The 17,734-nt window shown below is 28.2% G+C and overlaps 3 protein-coding genes across 12 annotated transcripts in view; 2 read left to right on the top strand and 1 right to left on the bottom strand.

Annotated features, from left to right (window-relative positions):
* Nucleotides 1–17,734, bottom strand: part of Flii (FLII actin remodeling protein) — a 198,619-nt gene extending 180,885 nt beyond the window's left edge. For 8 of the 10 annotated variants that reach the window (XR_012480669.1, XM_074256233.1, XM_074256236.1 and 5 more), the window contains exon 1: nucleotides 840–953. Coding sequence is in view for 9 of the 10 variants with exons in the window: in XM_074256233.1 (XP_074112334.1) it covers nucleotides 840–938 (99 nt within the window). In the remaining variant the exon portion in view is untranslated. Of the gene's footprint in view, nucleotides 1–839; nucleotides 954–17,257; nucleotides 17,488–17,611 lie in introns of those variants that run through there. The other 2 variants (XM_074256235.1, XM_074256234.1) reach the window with 2 other exon arrangements.
* Nucleotides 6,234–8,250, top strand: LOC141536033 (uncharacterized). The gene is made up of 5 exons (XM_074256246.1): nucleotides 6,234–6,838; nucleotides 6,980–7,285; nucleotides 7,372–7,587; nucleotides 7,662–7,792; nucleotides 7,866–8,250. Exons 2-5 carry the CDS (start codon nucleotides 7,088–7,090, stop codon nucleotides 8,089–8,091), a joined length of 771 nt encoding a protein of 256 aa, XP_074112347.1. The 5' UTR covers nucleotides 6,234–6,838; nucleotides 6,980–7,087; the 3' UTR covers nucleotides 8,092–8,250.
* LOC141536030 (uncharacterized) lies at nucleotides 8,318–11,745 on the top strand. Its single transcript, XM_074256243.1, has 6 exons — nucleotides 8,318–8,456; nucleotides 8,865–9,325; nucleotides 9,398–9,550; nucleotides 9,654–9,830; nucleotides 10,216–10,491; nucleotides 10,580–11,745. Exons 1-6 carry the CDS (start codon nucleotides 8,447–8,449, stop codon nucleotides 11,702–11,704), a joined length of 2,202 nt encoding a protein of 733 aa, XP_074112344.1. The 5' UTR covers nucleotides 8,318–8,446; the 3' UTR covers nucleotides 11,705–11,745.

Below are 17,734 nucleotides of genomic sequence, written 5' to 3'. Positions count from 1 at the left end.
GATGAATGGTGGAAATATATTTTATGCATCTAATTATGAAATAGACGACTCAGATCAAGAGTACACTGATAGAAAAACAATCTTGATTCAAGAAACTTTTTTTCTTCAAAATTTGAACTCTTGAAATTAGATATAGATATATTTCTTTCAAGAATTTTTGTCTCTTGGTTCAAGATAGGCAATAACATTGATTCAAGATGTTACCGACTTGTGTTAAGAATAGCTTTTTTTTTGAGTCATTAATTTACTTATTTCCAAGAAATAATTTTTTTTCAGTATAACAATTAAAGACTATTTAGATTTTGAAACATACTTTGATGAAGTATTTTAAGTTTTTTAAACGATAATGTTATTTTAGTTAAAAAACTAAATGTATCTATTGAAGATAATATAGCTCTTAAGCCAAGAAAATCTAAATCAAGACAAGAAATTCTTAAAACAAAATAATCATTTGTCTTCTAAAATAAATCCGGAGGCACTGTCGTGCCTCAAGCCAAGTACACGTTCAACACACACATAAAATGTGTGTGAACGTGTAGGCGTAAAGCTACAGTGCCTCTATTCTCGAGTCAGATGTCAACATATCCTCACTCTATTTTCAACTTGATTTATTTTATTATTATATACATGTCAACGCTTGTCACGCGCTTTGAATAGTTTAATTATTAGTTCTTTCTATAAAACAGCAATAATTATATAGTTTTTTTCATTTTTTAGCGTTATCTTAATTTATAAAATTTTCGCTCCCCCGTTTTTCGATACTACGAGAGATTTTACTAATTTCGGTCGAATTTTTTATTTCGAAGTTGGTACTGTTCAATTTTCTGCGAATAGTATACCTTTTCGAGTATGAGAGTTAGTCCGTTTTCATTTGACGCCTGAGATCCTCTCCGGATAGTTACTCTGCTCCAGATTTTTTTATTTTCAAGTTGGTACATTCCAGTTTGTTAGAATAGTATACTACTCTATAGTATCAGAGTTGTTCCATTCCCATTGAAAGTTTGATAAAATAGGCGGTTAATTCAAATCTAGTCTATTTAAAATTGTAATTTTATTCTATTTAACGTTTGATTTTCATGATTCTTTTTATTGTTATTATTAATATTATTGTTATCACTATTTAAAGTTGTTATAATAATGAATATTTGTTGTAGATATTTGATGTAAATGTATAGTGTGAATTGTTTTCATTACTTTCTCAGCTTTGAACTGGGATACTTCTAAATGTATCCAGCAGGTGTCACTATGTGCCAGAAAGGCGCGAATTTGAATTCATTTTAAATATTATATTAAAATTAATTCAAATTTATTGTACTCATACATAATCCTAATACATGCCCAGCTGTAAGCTGTATTGCTTCTAGATGCACCTGGCATGTCTGAAAAATTAAGCTGTTATTTTGAATTTAAATTCATTGACTATTTCTTTACATGTATTTGTAAAATAATTAACACAACTTTATTTTAGAAAACTTTTTATTATTTTATTTTTTTTAATACTTGTATATTTCTGTCTTTATCATAATTATTGTTATAGAGATATTATTATTATTATTATTATTATTGTTATAGTTATGAAGATTATTATTTAATTAATCTAACATCCGGCCCTCAGTCGAAGGAATTTTGAGTAAACACATCGCGACGACTAATATAAATTATTGTAGTTATAATTTCAAAAAACACGGGAAATTTTAAAGTTAAAAATTCATGTGAAATTTTATTATCATTATTGCAATAATAATAATAGCAATTATAATTCTTCCCGTTTAGAAAAGGATGCTAAATTATTAGTTATTAGAAAATTATTCATTTTTATTCCAAATAGCGCGCGAAAATTCAATTTTCAAAATTTCAATCAAAATTTTATTATTATATTTATAACCTTATTCCTTGAAGGGGAAGGATGCTATACTAAAATAATAATTATTATTTGTTAATACCGATGTACATACACTATTTGTATGACTTGTATCGTTATAAGTCGACTAAAATTACGTACAGTAAGTCATTTAAGTGTTTCCAGGTACAAATCAAAATTTACTATCAATTTTAAATCACATTATTTTGTTTCGTTTGCTGATAAGGCTATTAATTTCTCGAGTGTTAATTTGAATAATAATATGATTAAGACAATGAATTATGAAAAATTGCCGCAGTTAACAAACGATGGAAATTATCATGCGCAACAATTACTGGCTACCCTTAATGATATCGAATATAGGTTATCTATACCAAGCACGAAAAACTTGCAAGATATTGTACGGTGACTTATTACATGGTGAATAATATGATGATCAGTAAGTAATTTTTTTCTTGACTTCTGTTTTTTTCCTTTGATGTAATTATTATCATTCTCTCTTTACAGTGAAGTACAACGAGAATAAGAGCGTAAAAGATGTGATTGTAACAAAAAATGCGAGATATTATGTATGTAACAACTATTTGTTAGTAAATTATGAATAGAACCCTCTACTAAGCCTGCCTATGTATATGGTTGATAAATCCATTTTTTTCAGTCTCTACAAGGGACAAATTTTAAATACTCTGTGAGAATGTAAAAAACGAAAGAACAAATGCAACGTTTTTTATGAAATATGTAATTTCTGTATTTCTAAATGGCGGAAATTGTAATTAAGAAAAAATTTCAAAGTAAATATAATTTCTAAAAAAAATCTTAAATTTACTTTGATGATTTTTTTAACTATCCGTTAAGAAAATCGAAGATTTTCAAAAATCGTAAAGTCATTGGTTTTACCTCGTGTTTCGAAAATCGAGTGCTCATCACGTCAAAAGGAGAAATTTTCACAAAAAGATGTAAAATCCGAACAAAAACAGCTCCACTGTAAAAAATTACGCCAAGTACACGTTCACAACTCTTGATTTACAAAAATGCCAAGAAGAAATTATCCTTTTACAAAAAGATGTAAAATAAAAAAAAACAGACCAAGTAGCCGTTATGATCTTTCATAATTGAAAAAATTTTGTGATAAATTTAACAAATAAAAACAATTTTTTAGGCGTACTTGGCGTGCGTCATTGAGTACCCAAAATTTTTTTATTTATGACAACTGAGCCAGAGAACTGATATGAAAAGCGATTTTACCGACAATTCTTTCAGCCCTTCCTCACCAAGTCATTAACCCTACTGATGATCATTTTGATGCAACCATATGAATCGATAACAATTGAAATTCATGCTTGTTTTCATTATTTCACGGATAAGATTGATATTTGTACAACTAAATAGCTTCCGAGCATTTCGTTCAGATCGAGAAAAAATGAATAAGTTTATTAATTGAATGAACTGTTAATTAAATTGACTTCATTAGAAAATATAGCATTAATAAATGTTCAAGAAACACCGGAGTCCTATTTTAAAGTAAGATTTATTTCTACTATAAATTACAACAAAAAACAGGATTTTATCACGAAATTTGATCATTAATTACCAAGCAGTTTTTATAATTAATTCAGTAATCATTTTTCTTGCCACCAGTATATTTTTAACTTCTCGCTAAGAAAATTGAAAATTTTTTGAAGGTCACAAAAAACTTACATGAGTATCCCCACGAGGGTCCACTGTGTGTGTGTGTGTGTGTGTGTGTGTGTGTGTGTGTGTGTGTGTGTGTGTGTGTGTGTGTGTGTGTGTGTGTGTGTGTGTGTGTGTGTAAACCTCCCATAACTTATGAACGACTTTACCGATTTCATCGTGGTTGGCCCATTTGAAAAAACATGAACGAACTTGGATTTTGAATACAATTTTGACCGATTCCAATAGATGGATTTCAAGATATCTCAAAAAAACCTTGAAAAAATTTGAGAAAAATTTTTGCTTTCAAGTTGCTTTTTTGGAATAACTTTTAAACGGCTCAGTCGATTATCTCCAAAAACTAATCAGTTCTTGATCTTGAAAAATCACGTCAATTGCCGCTTGACCAGTCAAAATCGGTTAATTCGTTCAAAAGATATCATGAACGAAAGAAAACCGAAAAAAGTGTTTTTTTCGGAAGTACTCCTAAATTTTAACGTTCGATCAATGCGAACTTAAAAATTCTTTACGGGGCTTAAAAAACGGCGTTGAATGCTGCCAGCCACTTGAAAATCAGTTCATTCATTGGAAAGTTATTAAAAGTTGTACATTAAAAACGATGTTTAATCAAACTTCTATCAGACACATGCAGTAATGCTGTGAAGAGGGAAAGAACAGGAGATAAGGTGATTATTGAACTACTGATATTTGACATCAATGAGTTACCTGAGGGGTATTATCACGTTATCACGATTCATCTGAAAAAATTTTGGGTACTCAATGACGCACGCCAAGTACGCCTAAAAAATTGTTTTTATTTGTTAAATTTATCACAAAATTTTTTCAATTATGAAAGATCATAACGGCTACTTGGTCTGTTTTTTTTTTATTTTACATCTTTTTGTAAAAGGATAATTTCTCCTTGGCATTTTTGTAAATCAAGAGTTGTGAACGTGTACTTGGCGTAATTTTTTACAGTGGAGCTGTTTTTGTTCGGATTCTTAAATCAAGAAAATATCTCTTGAGTCAACATAAATTTTCTATCAGTGTATGAAAACGTTTATTGATGTTATTGTAAATTTGAGATATTAAGTTGAAAATTGTTAAAAGTTATTTTTCTATGTTGCCTATGATCTTGGCCGCCAACTATATATTATCGAAATGGTATTTGTAATATTATATGTACTAGCTTACTATGGTATATGTGCGATATCTGTAATGGAACTCTATAATTGACTTATGTTGTTGAGTTCATTATTTTTTAAACAAACAAATAAATAAATGAATTCTTCAAAAAAAAGTAAAAAGAGAAAATCTAAATTCCTTAAAAACTTTAGTTCCAAACAATAACAGTTTGTGTTGTGTGCCAATCAATTTTTGCCGTACGGTTTCTCAAAAACAAATCAACCGTTTGAATTCGACGACACAGCATTCGAAAGGGTTAATCAACATTTAGATCTGATTAGATTCAAGAGTTCATTCATCAAGCCGTTCCGAAGAAATTAAGAAAAAAAAAAAAAATTTGAATTTTTATGTTTTATAAAAATAACTTTGAAGCGTACGAAAAAATCATAATAAAACTATGCATACATTTTTTGTGCTTTAAAAACGACGTCGAATACTTTTTTGAAAATGAAAATCGAAAGACGCATTCAAAGATTATGATAGTTTAAAAATTTACAAAAAATTTTGAAGTTGTACTTTTTTTGGCGCGTTTGAATGAGGGCGAAATTTGTGAGCTGCACGCGCATGATGTCCTAAAAAAGCGACATGATGAAGTTGGCCATTAAATACAATTTAAGATATAGATTTCTTTTATTGAAGTAAGTTAACTCATAATAGAAAACGGAATTTCCCGAAAACACAAAAATTTTACTTACTTAACCGATTTTTAGCAGGTTATTTACTGGATAAATAACCAAAGTAGTTATTTTTGTTCCGTGGGTGGCGTCGATGTGCGATTGAGGATGTGTATAATGTAGACTAAAATTATCAGCAATAATCTACTATATTTCAATACTATTGAGCTAATGAGTAAATATTAAGAGTTGTTATAGCAAAGTTAGTTGAACATTAAAATTTAAGTTTCATTAACCCAGGTTCGAATCCGTGGCATGCGATTTATTGTTCTTTTTCTATACATAAGCAAAATTAATATTCATAATATTCATAAAAATCATTATATCATGTTCATTCAATTTTTGCAAAGAAATGACGGTATTAAAAGAGTAAACAAATACACATACGGAAAATGATTTAGAAAACTAAATGTATATTTAAAAATACCAAATTATGATATAAACTTTTAAAATTTACATTATAGACCCGTTTTAATAATTTCCTGGAATTTTATTAGAAATAAAATCTAGTTTTGTACTACAATATTTATCTTTTAATTTATGTTATGAATATTATTTTTGAAAAAATATCAATTAAAAAGATATTATCACTAGGTTAAACTATTAATAATAAACGTTTTTATAAGAAACATACATTTTAAATAAATAATTGAAATATTTTATAATCATCAACTTTAAACTATTGATTCTTCTCAACTCCAAAATTAGTTGATTCAAAAAAATCTTAAACAATATTGAATTAAATCCATATGATAATGATACTATACTTATACGGTATAGCTAATTTTTTACTATAATAAAACGTTCATGATTGTTTTTAATATTTTTCTTCGATCATTTATGCATTTTTTTTTTTTTTTATTTTTTTTCTTATGCCAAAGAAATATACCTTCTGACGCATTTACCTAAGTACACATACCATTTTATTTTTCAGTATTTTTTCAAGTTAACATTTAAATTTCTTAATCAAACGATATTTATCCATACATACATTCTTTTTGCTTTAGCGGCAAGTTCTAGGGTTGACCTGCGCGGTCAACCAATTTCCAGATTTTTCAACTATAAGACACAGAAGTTAATGAATCTATAAAATCACGATGGCTAGATAGAAGGAGGACGCTCGCTATAGGTTTTCCAGCTGTTGTGACGTCCAGAAAATACCGTAAAGATTTTAGTTCAATGTTGGCCACTAGACTGCAGCTAGATAGCAGAGGTCCCCTTTTGGCTGCTATTGCGCATATCACGCATTTAGTAGTGTTTATCTTTATAAAGTCAAGAATAATTTAGGAAGATTATTTTATGTAATTTTTAATTATTTTCGGATTAAATTTAAATAAAGATAGTGAAGTGTTGTGCTGTTCTAAATTGTTTAAGTGGGGGAAAAAAAGAGCGTAAGAAAAATAATGACTCCAATCTTCGACAGACTTCTCAATTTAAAATTCCACAAGTAACCTACAAATAATATATTCTGTATTATTTAATTAATTTATTTATAAGAATTTTAGTAGCAATGTTCAATTTAGAGTAATTAGTTGTATTTATTATAGACAATGTCGCTATATTATATTTAATATAAAATTTAATACAGGATGCCGATAAATTGCGCAAATGGAGCTTAGCATTAAGTCAAAATTTGACACCAGACAAATTTGTTTGCGAGTTACATTTTTCGGACGATGACATTATTAAGAAAGATATGATACCAATACTTAATGAAGATTATTATATTTCAAATCGAAAGAAATATACTTTAAAGTCGAATGCCATTCCGAGAGTTGATAGAATTCCGAATGTCGTGGAAGATGCAAATTTGCAAATAGATCCTGATAATGTACTTCCGGCCGCTAGAACTCCCGAAGTTGAAACTTCTATTAGTACTCCGGATCTTAATGAAGTAAGTTGTTTCTTCAGTTATGAAAAGAAATTTTTTTTTCTTAGATTAAAACTAATTACACATTTCTTTTATATTTTATTTTATAGCAGTCTGAAAATACTCAACGTGAAAATTTGAGTCGAGGAGAAACAAATTTTAACAGTGATAGATTATTGGAAACGTTGAAAACTAATATGTTGCCCCAAAAATGGAGCTGGGCTAGTGATGTAACGGATAATCAAAAAATATTTTTATTTTATGCTGATCCTAAATCTTTATCATTAAAATTTCACGTTAAGATAGATAAAGCACTAAGTATTGTGGTATATTTTAATATTTTTAATTTTTGTTTGTCGTGGATGAAAGTTTATTTTAAAATATGTTGTTTGTTATGTAGGTGACTAACTTAAAAACCAATGAGTCGACGAATGTACAATTTACTCTTTTAGATAATGAAGATTTTTGGGACTTATTAAAAGAACTAGAAACTATTAATTTCTGTGATGGCACAGGATTCGATAGCAACAGGTACCGTATAAATATATAATTTCTGTTATTCTATAATAGTAATGAATATAGTGATAAAACAAATCTTTAACAGATGTTCAATAAGTTGTAAAAATTTATTGTCAAATGAAAATCAACGATATTATCAGGGTATCATTCGATGTCAACCTTGCCGAACTCTTCGGCGTCAACTTCAAAATCGAGATAATAAAAGTACCCAAAATTTAAAAATTCAATGTGATAAGCTTAAACGTGAATTAATTTCCCAAAAGAGAAAGACTTCACGCTTAAAGCGAAAGGTATTAAACTTTCCTACGTAATTTATAAAGCATGTAAATAGTTTTTTTATAAGTACTAGAATTCAAATTTGCGCGCGCAAGCGCGCGCCTTACTATAGCGTTTACATATATTTTCATGCTCATGATATATTCGACCAATCACGTTACGAATAGTTTGATGCCACATACATTTCATCTCAATTTTATATTAAGGATATTTTTTTATTTTTGCAGAATAATGAACTATCGCAATTGATTGAAGATCAAAAACTGAAATGTGCTGCTGTTAAGGCTGAGACTTTAGAAAAGGCCATAGCTGATCTACCAGAAATCCAACAAAAAGCTGTTCGAGCCTGTTTCGATGCAGCTAAAGTGAAAAATTCCAAACAGAGGAGATATGATATTGAGTGGGTATATGAATGCTTGTTAATGCGCATAAAAAGTTCCGCGGTGTATGATCGTCTTCGAGAACGGCAAATTTTACCCCTTCCTTGTAAGGACACGCTAAATTCCTACATAAAAAAATTGGATAGCGCACTTGGTTTTCCCAATGCTATTTTTGATACACTAGGTTATAAAGCTTCACGTATGGAAGCACATTCCAAAAGGGGTATTACGATTAGGATTGATATGGAGCTTCAGCTGCAACATTAACAATTTAAAAGTATCTGTAGTTATTAACAATGAAAAAATTAGTAGATTCTAACATTTAGAAATTCTTGATTTGCTTGATTAACTTGCTTCTTTCATGTTTTATAATAATAGTCATTAACTGCAATAGACAAAATATAAAGTTGTGACATTTTTTTCTCCAGGTACACTTCTTATTGATGAAATAGCATTGAGTGAAGGAGTCAAGTTAAACACAAGAACAATGAAGCTAGATGGATTTGTGGATTTGGGAGCTTACACGCCAGGAAAATTTTCAAACACAAGAGCAGATCATGCTCTCGTATTTATGTATCAGCCATTTCAAGGCGATTGGGTCCAAGTGGTTGGAAGCTTTCTCAGTAAAAGTTCAGTTACAAGTGAAATATTACATAAACTGTTAATAGAATGTATATTATTAATTGAAAAAGCTGGGTTTCATGTGGATTGTGTTACTATCGATGCAGCCCAATGGAATCGGGGCGCATGGAAGTTATTTGGTATAGAAGACAGAAAATTTAGCTGTGAGCACCCTTATGATATTGAAAGACGACTATGGTTTGCTTCTGATTTTTGCCACTTGCTGAAAAACTTCAGAAATGGAATAATTAAACTCCCTTCTTTTTGGGTAATATTATTATCTTTTATTAACATTCATTTATGTATATGTAGGTGTACTGATGAAGAGTTTATTTTTTAGTCTCCGGATGGTATTATAAAAATGCTTCATTGGGAAGCACTCTTGAAACTTGAGGCATATGGTAAAATGAACTTAAAAATAGGTTTCAAATTATCACCTCATCATTTAAAACCTGAAGGTTTTCAGAAGATGAATGTCTTGCTCGCTACGCAGGTGATTTTCATGTTGTTATGAACTTAAAACTATTTATTTATAAACTAATGAATGTTTGTATCTTTGATCTAATCATTATAATGTTGAATGTGATTGTTTTTAGTTATTTTCACGTCAATTGAGAGTAGCTATGTCCATGTATAAAGATGAATGTTATGAGCTGCACGATTGTGAACCTACAATAGCTTTAATGGAAAAAGTTGACAATGTAATCACAGCTATGAACTCTCGAACCTCAGAAAACGCTTTACGTCCAGACACTAACTGCTCAATGAGAAAGGTATTTCAATAAATATAAAAATAACATATTGATTACATAATTTCAGTCTTGTGACATCAATATTCTAACGCTTCAGCCAATAAAACGATACTGCAGATAATTATGAGTAAATAAATTAAAGAAATGAATTTGCAAAAATCTATAACCTGGATCATATTACTTATTATTATGTCTAATGCTTCATTTATTACTAATTTGCATAATTTTATATTCAAATATTTCCTATCAACATAAAAAATGATATTTAAATATTTTCTATTAACATAAAAAATGATATTTAAATATTTTCTATTAACATAAAAAACTTGTAACTTTTATTTTCGTTATATCGCTAAATATTGCTTTTATTCCTAAACTAATATCTTATAATCTATTTAATCGCCAGGCTATTATTGACTTTGATCAATATCTCCGTGATTGGGAGAAAAAAGCTAAGGAAGAGATAACAAAACAAAAATCTGAAAAAAAGAAGAAGAAGAGGGCTAACAAAGCTGATGATTTCGATAATTTTGAGGAGAATTTTGAGTTTCCAATCACATCCAGTACTTTAACTGGCTTTAAAGTAACTCTCGGAACTACTTTGGAATTATTAGAATTTTTACATGATAAATGTAATTATGATTATCTGATGACGTCGCGCTTGAATCAAGATGCTTTGGAAGTAAGATAAATAGAAGTAAATTTATGAATTAATTATTATTATTGATATCAAAAATTGTAGTGATTTTTTTAACCGTTGTATATTTTAGAAATTTTTCGGAATTATGCGGTCAGCTTGTGGGTGTAATGACCACCCGGATCCAATACTTTTTGGCCAAGTTTTCCGTCTTCTCTGTAGCTATTCCCTAGCAACACCACCGAGGGGTTCCAACGTCACCGGTGGGGAATTACTAAAATCACTGATGCACACTGAAGAGTCATTAACTGCATCTAGTCAAAATAAAAAAATTTGGCTTGACAAAATTGACTCTATTGTTGAAGCAGGAATGGCAAACGAGAACCCAAGATTTTTGAATAATAATGATAATAATGAACGTTTACCTTTTGAGCATTGGGTCGATGAAACTAGTGATGAAAGTGATGACAATGATAACAATGAAACTGCTGATGTCTGTGATTTTAATAAAATAAATGTGAACTCTAGTCAAAGTAAAAATAACTGTGGTGATAATAATGATGATAATTTAAGTGATGGTGAAAGATCTAACTATTGTGATGCTGATACTAATAATAATAGTAATAGTGCTTGTTATGTTATTACTAATAATAATAATGATAATGATGATAATAGTTCTGCTAATGCTAATGATAACTATAATGATAAATCGCCGGAGACACCCTTACCTAATAATACCTTTGACAATAGAAATTGGTCTAATATTTCAAATAATGATAACGTTCAATTGGATCATGACTATGACATAACCCATACTAGTGATCATGTCGTTTCATACATTGCAGGATTTATGGCCAGAAAAGTTTCTCGTTTTACGAAGTGTTTAGATTGTAAAGAAATGTTAACTGCTTTATTGCCAACGGAACGAGATAAATTAATTGAAAAAATGAGCGATGGAAATTTAATTTATCCAAGTGAGGCTTTATTCTTACTAATAAGACAATTGGAAATTCAAGTAATAATAGTTGTTGGAACTAAAAATTTTACATCAAATACGATGTTCCAAATTCTAGAAAAAATTTCACACCTGGAAGATTTACCAATTCTTGGATGTGAAAAACACCGCAAAGAATTTATGATAAAAATTATAAATAATTTTATTGTGATGAGAGGTCATTTTTTGACCGATTTTTTTAATCGAAATGTAAATAATCGTCAAATAATGACTAAACGCATGCGAAAATTTGCGAAAAAATAATATTTGTATGTCACTCTGTACTTATTTTTAATTAAACTTAATTGCTGGTAGCTTCAATGTTCGTATTAATAATTTCCATATAAAAAGAATAAATATTTATTTATATTTATAATAAATATTTTTCTATCTCAAGTTATTCGCATATTTTTTTTAACACAAAAACTTCTATTTAAAAACTCTAAAAAGTGACCATTTTGTAAACTTGCAAATGAAATAATTTATTTATCATTTCTATCTCTAATAATTACTATTCTCTTTAAGATATAATTTTTTATTTTTTGCGCCAACGATATTTATTTTAAATGTGATTATTAAAGTTTGGTTTTCAAAAATCGTTCTTTATCGTGGTTTTGATAAAATTTTTTAAGAATATATATTTTTTTTGAATTTTAAATTTATAGGGGACCTTTGCAGCAGTAGCGCGCTCTGGTGTCTGTATCCAATTTTCAGGCCGTGACATTACTACAGCGAGCGTCCTCCTTCTATCTAGCCTTCGTGTATAAAATTATAAATGGACCTAAAGTTAGAACATAACCGATAAAAATAATTTTTAGTTAAGGATATCTCGAGTAAGCATAGAGTTTAGGCTAATAGATGTATATGCGATTGTTTAGCGCGAAAATATGTACAAAATTTTTTAAATTTCATAAAAGTTTTTATGACCAAAAATAATTTTTCAAAAGCTCTTTAAAAGTTCTGGATCATCCAAATTTCTCAAAAACTCGTTGTTTCCATTTGTTTTCAATTATTTATATCTACATTGTTTCAAATTGGGTTTTTTGTGCTAGGAGCTTTAGTTCACAATAACTCCTTAAAAAATAATTTTTTTTTCTAAATCAAAAATTGAACATACAGTTCTTATAAAAATACACGGAAAAAAAATTATATGAAAAATTACAATAGTAATATCGTAATCCAGGACTATACTTTTATAATAATAAAGAGCCATATATAATAGCTAAATTTGTCATTAAAGACAAATTTTTTGGGAACTGGGGGAAATAAAGGATAAAGAGGGAAGGGGAGGACCTTTACTCAGTAGGAATTTTCGGTAAGTGAAATTATTTAATATATTAAATATATATTATATATTATATATATAATTATGTATAGTATCTTAATTTTTACGATGCTGCCGTCTACAGAATACAATTTGAATTATTGAAAATTACGATGTTATTTAGTAAATTTTTTTTCTGTAAGAGCCAGTGAATAAGGACGCATACTATATGTTTTAATAAAAGAAAGACAGAGTCCAGTAGTTTGCGGCGCCACCACCAAAAGATAACCAATTACTGTATGGAGGGTCTTATTATGTGACTGAACATAAAATTTAGATATGCCTCTGATAGGGTGAGGGGATAAACCTTGGACTTGTGGCGGAAAGGTCTCCGGATTCGATTCCTCGGTGATGCAGAATTATTTTTTTCGGTAACCTAAGCTTCTTTTTAATTTAAGTGATAGAAATTTACGATACTGCATCGTAAAAATTACGATGTTTGAGTTTAGGTCCGGCATTACTATATTCTATACTAAAAATTACGATGTTTTTACCGTAATTTTTCATACAGTTTTCTTTCCGTGTACACACGTACATTTTTTTATTTTTCTAAAATTTGAATATTTTCGAAGATATCCGAATCCAAAATTTTTTTTAATTCATGAATACGGATGTGAATTTGAAAAAAAATATTTTTAAATTAAGAAAAAAAAGTACTTGTTTATTTTTATAAGATACACATGTACGGTTTTTGGGTTTTTTCAGATTTAGATATTTTCAAAAATGTCGACATAAAAAAATTTTTTTCAATTTTTGGATACGAATATGAATTCAAAAAAAAATTATTTTAGCTAAAAACGGAAAAGTACTTGTGTATTAATCAAAGAACTGTATGTACATTTTTTTTGCTGTAGTTTTTCCATTTTTTTTCAAAAATATTAAAAGTTTTTAATTTTTCTTCTAATTTCTGTCTAGAATAATAGTTTAAAAAAAAATTTATTTGTTTGAATGAAATATCTACGTACTTATTTCTTAAAAATCTTGGTGTACGTTTCCTTAAAATACCAATAACGCCTAATATCTATCAACAACATTATAACTTCTTAATTTAAATTTAACGTCTTAATAAACTACTTATTATTACACATACAGTGCTCACAAGATTTAAGGGAGAAAGAAAAAAATCTAAATTTCTATAGGAACTTCAACAGACTGTAAATTATCAGAAAATGGTTCTACAGTAAATAGAAAAAAAAAGAAAACAAATAGTAGCTCTAAGTATTTAGTTTTAGAATCTAAGTTCCAAAATTTTTTCTGTCGAACAATCTTAAGAGAATCACCGAGAAAGAAATTTTCAAAATGTTTTTGGTTTTTTTTGTTTTTTTAGTTTATGGACTTGAAAAAATTTTTTTGTAATTAAATCTTTACATGAATCAGATAACTTGTTTATTTAACTTCAATTTTTTTGGAGTTTACTCCTTAAGAATCGATTTTCATATAAAAGGCGCCCAGTATGAGAAAAATATGAGAGGTAAAATCTACTGATGAATGACCTCGTTACTTTTTTGGTGCGCACCTATGGTGCGTAACTTTCTAATTTGGTTGCGAGTGTATTAAGGCGTACATAGTGTATGCTGCAAGGCGACTATACCTATATGTTATTGGGCTTGTTTGTTTCTATCAGTGTCAATGTACTTATATTGCTGTTTTTGTTATACATATCAATAATTAATATTGTTATTGTGAAGTTATAATTTTTATTATAGATAATATTGCCGGAACATCTAACAACCACGTGGGTAAAAGGTACGTTATAATTCATGTATTATATGCATGAGCATGTGCGATTTGTATTTATTAAATATTTAATAATTATCGATGTAGTTCATATAAATATATATTTGAGAATAACACATAAAATTAGATATTTAATCCAATTTAGACAATTTCTAACCTAACCAAAAATTAATTTTTTTTTTTTCGATGTCTATAAATTCCTCCAGGTTATTATGATTTATTTTATGAATAATCTTTAAATATCAATAATTCAAGTCAATAATTCGATAATATTATCTGAAAAATCAACAATATTTCTTTATTATAATGATGATTATATATAATAATGTTTTTATAAAATTTTCTTTCGAAAAGTTATTTTTAGCATACTTAAATAATTTTCATCTACTATTTATTATTGTACGTAAAAGATTCAGTGACAATTATCTTTTTATAACCATATTTTGTTAGTTATTAAGATAATATTATATTTTAAATAAAAAATTAATTATAATAGTTTTAAAAAAATGTTTATAAAAAACATTTTTTTATCAATTTTCTTAAAGTTAGTTAAAATTTTTATAATTATGCATTTATAAATTTTCTAATTTTTTTTTTTTTTTTTACATTTTTTTACTAGGAAAAAATCTAAACCACCTCCAAAAACTCCAGCCGAGAAACAGCGAACTTACAGATTGAAAAAAAAAAAAATTAATGCAGGAAGCACATATGCGCTGCGAGATATACTTTGCCTAACGGTAATCACATTGTTATAGTTTCGATTTACATTTCTGTTAATCAAAAGGTTAATGATGTAATAGATTTCATTTTTGAGGCATTATTGTCTTATACAGAAGGTGGATCAAAACTACTTGGAAAAGAATACCATTTACTGGCGCTCGTACTAAGCGGCGATTTTAATGTCGATCTTAGCAAAGATGACGGATTGAAATTAATACAATTTTTAAAATCTGAACTGAATTTAGATATTGTTTCTGATAGAGCAATGGGGACAACGAGGTATGGTACAACCATTGATGCGGTATTTTCGAGATTCGTGAACCACGTATCGACCAACGTCCATGTGTCTTATTTTAGTTACCATAAACCACTTGTCACTGTAATTATAAATGAAAGTAATGTTGATCTAATTAATGTTGAAAAATAATATTTAAAAAATAAATGATAATTGTCAGATAATAATAATTACATAATTTATCAACATTCCTAATGAAATATTTGTGCACATCTAAAATTGACTATTGTGAAAAGTTTAATATAAAATATTTCGCCGATTAGTTATAATAAATGTATATAAAATGAATAAATATATATTTATATATGTATATTATTTTCATTAATTTGTTAATTTACCCTTTCATATGGTATTAATCTTATTTTCAGTTGGATAAACTCTTTTTGCGTATGTTTAGACAATCGTACTTAAGGAGTAAACTCCAGTCGTGCGTCGGAGCTGACACACACATTTTTTTTTTTTTTTTTTTTTTAGGACGTCGATACAAGCATTTCTCACTGAGACATTGGTGTTTGATTGGAAAAAGATCATTTTGTCGTTGATTGTCGATATCTCAGCAACCAATAATCGTACAGAAAATTCAAAATATAGAGAAATTTCAGTAAATTTCGATTTTTTATTTTCATATTTACCAAGTCAGTGATGAAAAATTGAGAGAATATTGAGGAAAAAAATTTATTTTCATTTTAATAAAAATTGTGACCCTATCGAAGCAAAAATCTTAGTCCTTTAATTTTTGTGAGTAGTATACGTGCAATAATAAGTAGTTCTATGGCACACTCTGTGGATTCTTTAAATCAAAAAATTATAACCTAATGTTGGTTATAATTATTTATACATAAAGGCATAATTGCTGTTTTAAGGAAACGTACACGAAGATTTTTAAGTAGTAAGTACGTACATATTTCATTTAAACAACAAAATTTTTTTTTTCAATTTTCATTTCAGATAAATATTTGAAAAAAAAAAATAAAAAATTGATATTATATTTTAAAACAATTATTTTGCTAAAACAATTTTTTTTCGAATTTATATTCGTATCCAAAAATTGAAAAAAATTTAGAACGCCGTTTAGTAGGTTCCGATCGGCTTAGTCGTTTGAAAATTAAAAGCGAGCAACACAAATAGACAGACATAGTGACAACCTTGCGGGGATAGTCAGGGAAGCTTCATGTGTCCTTCAAACGTCGAGATTCAGTCTTAACACATCCAATATTTTTTTAATAATTAACAACACTTAATTCAGATATGGAATCAGGAATCACAGTTCGAAATGAAACGTAAATTTTACTGATTGAAAAATTTTCAATATTGTAAAAAATTTGTTTTTTCCTGGTGGAAACCGAATTTATATCAAATTATACGATCTTCTATGAAAGGTCATCAAGCCATTTTTTTATATACAATTATGTGAAATTTTATCGAATTTCATAAAAAATTTTCCTAAATGACACACTTAATTTGGTGTTTAAATTAGATAATGCACCATCACATTCTAAGCAATTACATAGGTCAATCAAACATAACAATGAACTCGTTTTTTTATGATAGGTGATTCAATTTTCTTTAATTATGTAGAATTATGTTAACTTAAGAATACAAAAATCAATAATTAGTAGAAAATTATTCATTATAAATTGAGAACATAATATTTTTAACGATTGAATATTATTTAACTGGATCAAATCTTCAAATATATATTGAATTTTAAATTATATGTGATGGTAAAAATTTTACTTACGAAATCATTGTCAGAAAAATCTACACCACGGACAAAAGGCAATACACCTGTATTTGCCATAGTTTTATATTACAAAACTTTATTCGATAGAAGTATAGGATTTCAATAAAATGAAATTAATATCACATCAAAACACTGTAGAAAAAAAAATTCTAATCACTTTTACAATAGGTTAGAAATTTCGTTGACACTACACTTATTGTGTATACCAGTGTGGCCAGAACGTGCTCTTTTCTTACCCCCACTTTGTAGGACGCTCTCATCTGACTACATTGAAAGCGGTACAAAGTGGGGGTAAAAAAATCGCGCGAGCTGGCCACACTGGTGTATACATGAATATACAGTACTACGCACACAGTGAAAGCAGCATATATGTATCATACATATATGTATCATACATATATGCATCATACTATCATACACATAGTACGCATTTAAGAGATCTAATGTAATATTGTAAACATTTAAAGAAATCAA

The sequence above is a fragment of the Cotesia typhae genome, unplaced genomic scaffold (genome assembly GCF_013202065.1).
Source record: "Cotesia typhae breed Kobodo isofemale line unplaced genomic scaffold, CoteBio_Ctyphae scaffold_152, whole genome shotgun sequence".
Taxonomy (NCBI): domain Eukaryota; kingdom Metazoa; phylum Arthropoda; class Insecta; order Hymenoptera; family Braconidae; genus Cotesia; species Cotesia typhae.
Note: the sequence above shows the minus strand (reverse complement) of the source record. Positions and strands in the feature narration are given on the sequence as shown.